This window comes from Protopterus annectens, chromosome 2.part0 (assembly GCF_019279795.1).
Source record: "Protopterus annectens isolate FY-2018-M chromosome 2.part0, PAN1.0, whole genome shotgun sequence".
Classification (NCBI taxonomy): domain Eukaryota; kingdom Metazoa; phylum Chordata; order Ceratodontiformes; family Protopteridae; genus Protopterus; species Protopterus annectens.
This window is the reverse complement of record NC_056728.1, coordinates 1,838,730,244-1,838,741,751: the sequence shown is the minus strand read 5'-3', so window position 1 is coordinate 1,838,741,751 and position 11,508 is coordinate 1,838,730,244. Positions and strand designations below refer to the sequence as shown.

The 11,508-nt window shown below is 44.0% G+C and overlaps 1 protein-coding gene across 2 annotated transcripts in view; it reads left to right on the top strand.

Moving 5' to 3' along the window:
• PLEKHM2 (pleckstrin homology and RUN domain containing M2) overlaps positions 1-11,508 on the top strand; it is a 1,089,177-nt gene that overhangs the window by 136,423 nt on the left and 941,246 nt on the right. For both annotated transcript variants that reach the window (XM_044061870.1, XM_044061869.1), the window contains exon 2: positions 2,980-3,086. In XM_044061870.1, coding sequence (XP_043917805.1) covers positions 2,980-3,086 — 107 coding nt within the window. The remainder of the gene's footprint in view (positions 1-2,979; positions 3,087-11,508) is intronic.

Here is an 11,508-nt window from a genome sequence, read left to right as displayed (position 1 = left end):
ATCACCTCAGAATACAAACCTGTACAACTACACCCAAATAATTACCTCTCGTACCACATTTAATAAAGATAACTGGTAGCATTCTGGACTGGATATTAGTTTCTCACCCCAACTCAGTTTCTGACAACTGCACCCTACCCAACTCCGTCAGTGGTCATCTCCCTGCCTTTGCTTGTCCCTCACCATCCTCCCTTCATCTTCACCACAACTTGTACCCTAAAAAACTTCAACCCTCTAGCTTTCCCTGACTCACTAAAACATATGAGGGACCCTGAAAAAACGCTCCCGCTTGACTATGCTGTTGCATACTTCAATACTGCGTTCAATAACCTACTAGATAGCTACGCTCCCCCAGAACTAACTTGTACCCTAAAACACTTCAACCATCTAGCTTTCCCCGACTCGCTAAAACATATGAACTGGGACCCTGGAAAAATGCTCTCGCTTGACTATGCTGTTGCATACTTCAATACTGCGTTCAATAACCTACTAGATAGCTACGCTCCCCCAGAACTAAAAGAATCAAAACCAAATCTACCCCTTGGCTAATTAAAGCAACTATTACACTCCTGCATCTCCAGGATAACTATTGGAAGCATTACCATAAATCTAAAACACCCAACACCCTTACTGAGTGTAAGCAACTCTGTAGTAAAGTGAAAAAACAAATTGCTTTAGACGGAAAGTCCTACTACTCCAAGCTTCAAAACAGTCATAGATCCAACCCCCAAAATGTTTGGAACAGTACATCTGCTCTCCTGGCAAAAAAAAGACCATCCCTGCCCTGACCCTAACTCTCCAGATAATATCTTGGCTACCCAATTCAACTCTCTATTTATTGATTCAATAGCCAAGCTCACCACATCATTCTCCAATAACACTTCTACTCTACCCTCATTCCACACCCTCAACTTTAGTCCCACTGACATCAACACTACTCACCCCCCTTTACCATACAACCCATCTCTCTGCACACCATAAAAAAATTTCTAAAACTAAAACCATGCTCTCATGCGCAGACGACCTTCCATCTAACTTTCTCAAGCTAGCTGCCAATGGTGTAGCCCTTCACATCACCATACTTATCAGCCGTTCAGTCCAAGAATCCTATGTGCCCATCCTCTGGAGGAAAGTGTTGACCATTCCCCTCCACAAAGGAGGCAACAATACTGAAATCTCCAACTTCTGTCCTATAGCCATCTGTCCCCTATCTCAAAAGTTCTTGAAAAATGCATAAACTTGCAACTCCTTCCCTACCTCCTAGACAGTCGGCTTCTTTCTCCAATTCAACATGGATTTAGACCTGGACATAGTACTACCACTGCCCTTCTCTCCTTCCTTGACATCATCAACCGTGCCAGAGACCCTGGCAACATTGTATCTACCCTTCTCCTTTACTTATCAAAGGTGTTTGATACTGTTTCCCACAACTTTCTCTTGTACAAACTCTCTCTCTCCTCAATCTGTCCCCCTTCTCTATTAACTAGTTTTCCAGTTACCTTTCTAATAGACAGCAAACCATCAAGTGGAACAATAGTACCTTTTCCTATCTTCACAACAGGAGTTCCACAAGGCTCAATACTGGGTCCCTTACTTTTTAACATCTTCATTAATAATTTTCATGAGTGCATTCTTAATACCAAACTTGTCCAGTACGCGGATGATTCCAACATAATTTGCTATGCTCAAGCTCTCCCCAAACTCAGGCAACTAACACAAGATGCTTTCTCTTGTACTGAGTCTTGGATGCTGAAAAATCACCTTGCTCTCAATGCATCCAAAATCATGATCTTTACCCCATCTAAAAACACCTCTATCGATAAAAATTCCTTCTCCATAGTCAGTCAGAATAAGATTCCAATTGAAATAGTCTCCCATACAAAACTTCTAGGTGTTGTCATTGATGAACATTTAAAGTTTGATGAACATTTAAAGTTTGACATTCATATACAAACTAGTGTTAAGAAAACACACCAAAAGCTCGGAATCGTCACAGCCGTTGTCTCACTCCCTCTTCCAAACATTTACTGTCTTATTTCCTACCTCATCCCCTCTCTCTGTGTATGGAGCCCCTTTCCTCACCAACCTTCAGTCCTCCCTAAAGTCAAAACTGTCATCCTGCTACAATAAAATCTCTTAAGTTTGCTACTGGGACCAAATCCTTGGCACAACACCACTGTGATGCACTCCACTCCTTGAACTGGCTGGAACTCCCCCACTATCACTCTTACATTCAACTGTTAACTGCTCACAAACTCATTTTCAAACCCTCTTAACTGCCCTTCCCTCTCCTCCATACTCACCTTGCATTATCATGACAGACCACTCGGGTCCAGTAACCAGAACCTCCTCGAAGTTTACAAACCCTTATGTGCACCTGGACAATTTCTCCTGTCTCTTTCCCTCGCCTATGGAATTCACCCCCCACCCCATTCAAATCACCCAGAACACTCCACCTTCAAGACCATGCTTCATTCCCATCTCTCTTCTCACTGGGAATGCTCATGCTCTCACCCCACCTGACTCCTCTGTATCATTTCTGCTCCCCCATCCTTTTTTCTCCTTTCTCATAATTCAGCCTATTCACCTTTCACTGTTCTACTCTCTTGCTCTATTCCTCCTACCTCTCACTTTATGAAACTGAGTGCATAAGTGCCTGCACTCCAGATTATACTTACTCCAAAGTACTTATGTTTTAATTTCATTCAATGCTTTGTTACAACACTTTGCTCAAATGTTATTCTGTCTTCTGTATAACTGTGTTTTTAGTAGTTTTGAAAATTGTATTGTACTTAACTTTGTTGATATTAGCTTTGTAATAATTGTATATGGAGCTTTTCTCCCTGGGCCTCCATTGAAAATGGGCTTATTTTGGCCCAGTGGACTTTCCCGGTTAACAAACTTCAAATAAAGTAAATAAAAATAAATATTTAGAATGTTAAACACTTTCAGCTTAATAAATTGCATGCTTTATCTTAGTTGCAGAGTTACTTTGCTGCTTGTGAAGATGAGACCCCAGCTATTAAAAACCATGATAAAGTGCTACAGAGGCTGTGTGAACACCTGGATCATGCGTTGCTTTATGGGTAAGTGTGGCATGCTTTTGTAGATGGTTGCAGAATTCCATTAAGTTTTGATATTGCTGTGTTTAGTATAACAAAATGTGCCTTCAGTGAACTGCTTGAGAATAGTGATAAAGTAGCCATCTTTTAATGTAGACACACAGTTGAGTGGTATCCATTTTACTTCACTGTTGTCTTTAACACAACATCTAGATTGTGAACGAGTTTAAGTGCCTCTCCCATCAGTAATTCTTTCTGCTCTGTGGTTGCAGTGTGCTGCTGTGACTGTAGCTGCAGGTTATTGATATGCAGTCACCAGAACCCTCCTGTCTTGTAAAATGTTAATTACCCTGCGTCTTGGGACATGTTCTCCCTCTGGCTAGTATTTTATCCCAGATTATGCTTGGATGAGCCATATTTTTGCCTTTTACTTACCCATTAAGTTAGTACTTCCCCAACAGCTGTCATTGTTTTTATATATGGGCAGTCCTTGGAGGCCCTTCTCAAGGCTTAAAAATGTGCTGGAACTCCCCATGTGGGCTCGAATGTCAGTGTGGTGATCAGTTAGTATTCCCTGTCTGGTCTTGAATGTCAGTGTGGGGATCAGTCGGTATTCCCTGTCTGGGCGTGAATGTCCATGTGGGGATTAGATAGTATTCCCTGTCTAGACTTGAATGTCCGTGTGGGGATCAGTCAGTATTCCCCATGTGGGCTTGCAAGTCAGTGTGGGGATCACTCACTGTTCCCCATGAGGGCTTGCATGTCATTAAGGCTCAGCCAGTAATATGACGTGTAATGGTAATTCTTCCCTGAGAAGGGGCATAATATATGCATTTAGTGTAACTGATTTTAATGCTGTACCAATATGATTGTATTAATGTTTGTGCTGTTTGGGTTAAAACCAGGATTAAAGCTTCTGTGGTAAAGACTGAGTGGTTACCATTTTTCACCCAGCAGAAATGGATGTCTGTGAAAAATTCAGGCTTTTATTGAATTTTACAAAATCACCGGGTTACATTGTGCTTGAATATCAGACTTGATTAGACGTACACTGCTAACACTGTAGTCAGACATGAGCTGCTGCCTTTTAGAAGAGAAATTAGCTCCAACTGTCTACAGTAATTATGTTTCAGTCAGTGATAAATGTCGCATGATTTGGATCAAACAGCCATTATGCAAGTTGCTTTCTCTACACATCAGCCTGAACCTGCACTGTATATAATTGATGATGAGCATTAATGTGGTTTGGAAGGAGCATATAAATAGAGTGCCATCTACCCAAAGCACACTACTGGACATGCATTTTGGTGCATGTGCATTCATGACTACAGCTCATGCAAGCTAAAACAGATTTTATACCCAAGTTGTGCTGCACGTGTGAGGGTGAACACTGCTCTATTTCTTTGCTGGTGGCATAGAGGGATAAAGCTCTAACTGTAGTCCAGGTGACCCAAGTTTGAGTAGCAAATAGGGGGGCACTTAGAATTGTGGTAAGGGAATATGGGCATGTATGTCTACCATGGGGAAAGGGTACAGCCAAACCTTTGACCAAAAAGCTAATGCCCTTGGAGGAGGAAATGTCAGGTGGTGATATGACCCAGGGGCAGGTTTGAGGCTCCCCATGCTGCTGGTGATCGAGGCATCTTCTACAATAGCTTGTGTGACTGTGCACTGCTGATGATGGGTGATGATATGAGCCACTGCAGTAATGTGGTTAGCTCATCCCCCACCTAAGGGTCAGAGGTGGGCATATCCCCCCCCCAAAAAAAAAAAAAATAGCTCTGACTTTCAAGGATGCCAGTGAGAGCTTAATTTCCTGATGTCTGCCTAGATTGCAGTTGCCTGGAGCAGATTTTGAGGTGTCCCACATGGAGCCTACTTCCACTGCTAGGGAGAAAATGAGCTCATGTCCTGTTGGGGAAGGGTTTGTGAACAGGTGGAAGAGAGAATCTAAAAATAGATTCCTTAATAGTTTCCTTGTTGGCTGTTTGACACCACGATAAGAAGATTAATAAAGCTTTCTTTTTGGCCTTTAACTGTAAATTTGCTGTCCTCCTCTTCTCGGTAGTTCACTGTGTATGCAGATGCAACAAATAATTACAATGTGAGCTACTCATTGGTATTTGTCTTTTGGAATCAAAATTTTGGCTAGGCTTTACCCAAGTGTTCTGTGTTGTTGGTTCTGTAATAGACGACTCTCTAGTTATCATGGAATAACATATGCAGCTTAATGTTTTCCCTTTTATTTCAATGTACTGTAATAGGTCATTTTTATGTAGCCCCCACCACAGGCCCATTTTACCCATGTAAAATGAAAATCGGGTAATTAGATTTGGTGAACAAGTTCAAGGCCTTTTGGATGTGAAGGAGCTTGATGCTGTGGATCCCATCGTGGAAATTGTAGGTGCTCATGGAGTCATCTTGTTCCCTCTGGAAGGTGTGAATTGATGGGCTACCTTTAATTGACAGAGGGGGTTAAATAGGCATGTGAATCTTTGAAATATGAAGTTGTTGCATTGAAATCAATTGATGTGAAGTTGTTCTATCTCGCCGTTCATTCTTTACTGATGGGTTCGGAGCCGATCACTCAGCTCTGAGTCGGCACCTACTGTAGAGCTCGAGGATTTCAAGTAGCCCGAGGCCAAGTCCCTATCCCATGATGCACACTGAGTTACACCAGATCTAGTTTGCTGCTGCAACTGATCGGAGGTTCTTGCTAGCTCGGGCCAGTAAAAACTTTAATTCCTTTCTATTTTCAAATATTATTGTTAGTTTATTGTTAAAATAGTTAGATATTAGGATAGATAGGATCTTAAAGCTTTATCTGTAGTGTTCCCTTCCCTGTGTGCTTTTTAGTTTTATATTTGGTCGTCTTTTTCTTGATAGGACTATTTAAAATTTCTGACTAAAAACTTGCTTATTCAGTGACCTTTGTCACTTTTTTTATTAGCATAGTATAGTGTGATTACGTAGTGAATAGTAAGTGTTTGTTCAGTGACCTTTTGTCACATTGTTTCCTCAGCAGAGTATCTTATTAGAGTTTACTTGCTTGTTAAGATTATCTGTTTAGTTAATTTGTGTGTGTGCTTGTTGGCCTTAATTTTAGGCTTGTGTGCTTATATGTAGCCTGTTTTTTGTTAGAAGGTTTTTGAGTAGTTATTCTTAGTTTAAAAGGCGTGTGTGTGTGTTTGTGTGTGTGTGTGTGTGTGTGTGTGCGCTCTTGTAGTTAGCCTGTTTTCTATTAGAAGGCTAATTTACACTTGCTGTTGTTGGGTGTGTCCACTTCTGTCATGGCTGATGACAAGGACAAACACCCTAAGTCAGGGTTTAAAAAAATGCCCTAAATGTGAGCAGATGTCGTCTGTTACTGACTGCCATGTGAATTATGTCTACTGCTTGGGTGCCTTGCACTTAGAAGAAACATGTTCTGTACGCCATTCTTTTTCCTCTAGAGTCCTCCAAGAGAGAAAAAGGAAGCTTATTGACCAGGGGTTGTTAAAACCTTCTTTCCAGGAAGCTTTGAGTGACCAGGGTGGATCTAGTAAGTCCTCAAAGTCCTCCAAGACTTTTGTGGAATCAAAAAAATCTATAGAGTCTGTGACATCGACTCCACGGGTCTCTGAGCCGACTGTCTTTTCTTTTGAGAGCTGGTCCCCGGTTTTGGAACTGGTATCCGAAATTCTTAAATCACCGCTACTCCATTCGGTGGTATCATTTCTATCTTCTGTTAGTGTATCTGATTTTGATGTGGATTGGGTGGTGCCGAAGCTTCTTCAGGCACTGGCCTTTGCCAAATTATCGGCTCTGACCCAAGTGGCTTTGTAGCCGAAGACCGTTGTGCCAGGTATATCTCTTCCTCCTCCGAGCCATACCGGTTCTTCGGAGCTGGAGGAGTCAGACTTGCTGATTGTGGAGCCTTCACAGCCGACACCTGTTCCAGTGTCTTCGGCTCCGTTCACTCTGACATCCTCTGCACCAATCAAGGATTCTAGGAGCAAGACACACACTGGTCGGATCTGGGGAGGATAGTCAAACTGACTTGTCGGTTCTGACTTTGCCTCTTGGGGCTTCAGCTCAGATGAGCTCAGCTCCTACCTTGGGCTCTGAGCCCACTGTCCCAGTGCCGGGGGAGGGGGGGTATTGACTGTTTTCTCAGATCTGTTGGTCCCTTCGCATCGGAGCAGAGGGACCTTTGAAGCCAAGACATCCTCAACTTCAGGCCCGGCTTCTTCATCCTTTAAAGCATCTGTGTCTGCTTCTGCCTCACAGATCTTGGCTAAGTGCAGAGACCCAGAGCCTCAGGAAGCCCCATTGGATGGCCCATGCTCTTCCGACACCTCCAGAAGCTCCCACTGATGAGGTTCCCAGGAAGTGTGTGTAAGAGGAAACATTTGGACTCCCCTCAGAAGTCATTAACATCTGATACTGACTTGGATGAATCAGAAGGGTCCCCACGGTCCCCCTTTGAGGATATCTCATTTGCAGAGATACTGGAAATCCTTAAGCATAGGGGTGGCTTGCAGTCCACCAACCCTACTGAGGACGAGTCGGTCCTTCTGAAGGCTTTTGGATCTCAGCACTCCACCTCTTGGGTGTCTCTGCCCTTCGATGAGCTCATGAAGCTGGTCTCATGAAGGGCGTGGGAGTCTCCAGACACCATATTTCTTGACCAAAGGTGTGCCAGTTGATGCCATGGTGATGGCAGCAGCCACCAAAAAGGAAATGTCTGAAACTTCCTAGTATCCATCCTCCTAACAGAGACTCCAGGATCTTGGATAGATACGGGACGCGCATGTTTAGTTCAGCGACCTTTGCACTTGTTCTCTTAACTATTTAACCCATTTTACGAGACTACAAAGAGTTCTCCTTAAAGAGCTGGGAGATGCTCTTCAAGGTACAATAGCCGCAGGAGCTACAGACAGTTGCCACCCAGCTTGCTACCCTTAATTCCACAGTAAACTCGTCCATGCACCTCATTTCATATGCAGCTGATGGAACAAGTAGGGTAGAGGGCACAGAGTTGCTCTTAGGAGACGCTCCTGGATGCGCTTGCGTTCCTTCTCGGAGCCCTTCAAGTCATCCTTCGTGAATACCCCCTTTGATGGCTCGTCCCTTTTCAGGCCCAAAGTTAAGGAAACTTTTAACCAGGTGTGAGCAGGATGGAAAGAGTTGGTCTGCTGTCGGAGTCCGTTTTTCCACCCCTACCAGACCCTACCACAAGGGTCAAAGGGGAGGGAAAATGTGGTTCAGAAAAGCCCAAGGAGCCTTTCAGGACACACGTGGTGAACCCCCTTCCAGGGGCAGAGGAGGGGGGCAATAATGGAATTTGCCACCCCCGCGGCAGATGGGGGTATGCAAAACCAGGGCGACAGAGAATACTACTTTGAGAAGCCCTACCAGCGCTCCTGAAAGGAGGCCCGACTGTTCTGCTCTGGAGGCAGTCTGGGGTCTGTTATCTTTGTACCCAGACACCTGGCTCAAAATAACAAACGACAACTGGGTACAAAGTATAATTTCCAGAGAATACTTCATCCCATTCACCACACCCCCTCCACAGACAAGGAAAATCCCAGATGTTGATGTTCCACCCAGTTACAGGGAACAAGCAACAGTAGAGGTCCAGACGTTGATCCAACCGGTCCCAGCAGACCAGACAGGATCCGGAACTTACCAAGGTTTTTTTTTAGTTCCAGAAAAGACAGGGGACTGGAGACCTATATTGGACCTCAGCAGACTAAACAAAGCTGTAAAGAAAGAGAAGTTTCGGATAGTCACGCTTCAGTCAATAATTCCCTTCCTAGGGAAAGACAGTTGTATGTGCTCGATAGATCTCCAGGATGCGTACTACCACATAAAAATGACCAGGCCATCCAGGGATCATCTGCGCTTCCAGCTGGGAGCCAATCATTACCAGTTTTGAGCCCTGCCCTGTGGTCTCACTACAGCTCCCAGAGTGTTCACCAAATGCATGGCAGTGATCACGGCTCACCCGAGACGTTTAAGATTCCAGGTGTTTCCGTACCTAGACGATTGGCTCCTTACCGCCACCCTCAGGCATCAACTTATTCAGGCCAAGGGAGTCCACTCTGTCACTCTTCAATCAGCTGGGCATTACAATAAACTCAGAAAAATCTGCCTTGTCGCCATCGCAGCATATAGTCTTTATCGGAGCAGAACTGGACACCACCACCACCACCACCATGCTAAGGCTTCCAGTAGAAAGAGTCTTTCTTCTACGTCAGCATGCTGGCATGCTAATATCTAAAAACAAAGCACCAGCATCAGAAGTTCTGAAATTAAGAATGATGGCAGCAGCAATTCTGGCCTTACCACTGGGTCGTATGCACATGTGGATACTGCAATGGCTGTTCACGCAATGGTCTTACCAAGAACTCCCCATGACTTGCATGATAATGACCACAAATTCCTGCAAAAAGGATCTTCAGTGGTGGTTGACTTCATTTCATGTTACAATAGGACAGCATTTGTGTTACCCCCTCCAGAGGCCACAGTAACCACGGACACTTCCCTGATGAGGTGAGGGGGCATTTTCAGGGAAAGACCGCCCAAGGCACATGGACCGATCAAGAGACTCATCTGCGTATCAATGTCCTAGAGATGAGAGCAGTACTTTTGGCGTTGCAGTACTTCCAGGACTCTTCCTCTGGGTACAATTGCAATTCAGACATGTCAGAGGTCTGGTATTTGAACAAACAAGGAAGAGCCAGATCATACCCCCTTTGTTGTGAGGCCCTCAGAGTATGGCAGTGGGCTGTTTCCACCCAGCGCTTTCTTTTAGCAGTGCACATCCCGAGGAAATCCAAAGTGATAGCAGACGAGCCGAGCAGAGCAATTTTGTTACCCCACAAGTTGTCCCTCAAGACAGAAATAGCGGACAGGATATTCCGCAGGTGGGGCCAGCCTTGCTGCAACCTTTTTGCCAGTCACATGAACACGAAATGCACAAGCTACTTTGCTCTGATTCCTCCTCCAGGAGAAGCCCCAAGGACGCAGTCATTCACAGTTGGTCCCCAGGTCTCTTATGCATTCCCACCAATCCCATTGATAACAAAGGTATTACAGAAAGCAAAAGTCCTGGGAAGGACCATTATTCTAATAGCTCCTCAATGACCTCATCAGATTTGGTTCCCCTTCCTTTGACTTCATCTTTTGGAGGACCCCTGGATTCTGGACCCAGTTCCAGACCTTATGACGCACTCGGGGGAACTTCATCCCTCTCTGCAGTCCCTGAAGCTGACAGCTTGGCTTCTCCAATTCCTATCATAGCAGAGTTCCACAACCTTTCCAGTGAGACAAAGCAAATTCTCATAAATCCTCTACGAGGAAGCTATACCTCAGCAAATGGAAAAAAATTTTCTATATGTGCCTCTAAAAACAATATTGATCCATACCAAGCCCCTATGGTCTCTATTCTAGAATTCTTAACCATGATATTCAATAAAGGAGCTGCAGCAGCAACAGTCCGTGTTCGACTTGCTGCCATTTCTAACTTCCATCTGGGATTTGAAGGATTGAATATTATGTCACACAAATTATCCAAAGCCTTTCTCAAAGGGACCTTTCATATTAGACCAGCTGTGAAATCTCCCTATTCTCCATGGAATCTAAATTTTATGCTTTCCCGCATAATTCTTCCACCATTTGAACCAGCTTCTTTTTAGTGGCTATACTTCTGCCCGCTGAGTGTCCGAGCTTCAAGCCTTGTCCATCAAGCCTCCTTATTTGATTTTTCATGTTGACAGTCTCACTTTGAATAAACCCTTCTTTCTTGACCACATGCACTGAAACTAATCTCAACTGAATTATTGATTTGCTAGTTTTCTTCCCCAAGCATTCCAACAATCTAGAGTATATGCTGCATAAAAACTTGACGTTCAGACAGCTCAGATTTTATTTGGACAGAAAAAAAGATTTCAGGAAATCAAACCAGCTTTGTTTCATTTTCAGATTCCAGGAAGGGTATGCCAGTGGATAAAATAACTCTGTCTAAATGGTTATCTGATTGTGTCATCTTTGCTTATTTAGCTGCCACTATGTCCTTACAGCATAAAATTAAAGCTCACTCAACCAGAGCAGATGTTCTTCGTGTTTCACTGTTGCAGTCATTACATTTGGGTAATCTGCTGGCAGGTTGCCCTCAGTCGGCCTGATTAAAAAAGTCTTGGATCCTGCGTTGGTTGCTGTCCCTTCTTCCATGACGTCAGGTCGTCAGGGATATAAAACATGCAGCCGTCACCATTTTATCAGTCTTTCTTGCAGTGCGGTGCCCGAAGCAGAAGCAGTTCGCAAGTGCCGGTCGGCCGACTCCTGAAATTTTCGTTTGAGTTTCAGAATCGAAGTCTTCAACTTTAAGCTAAGTACCCCGTTGGGTAAACTTTTTCTTGCTCCTTTCCGATGTCAGTAAAAGTTAATAATTGCATTACTT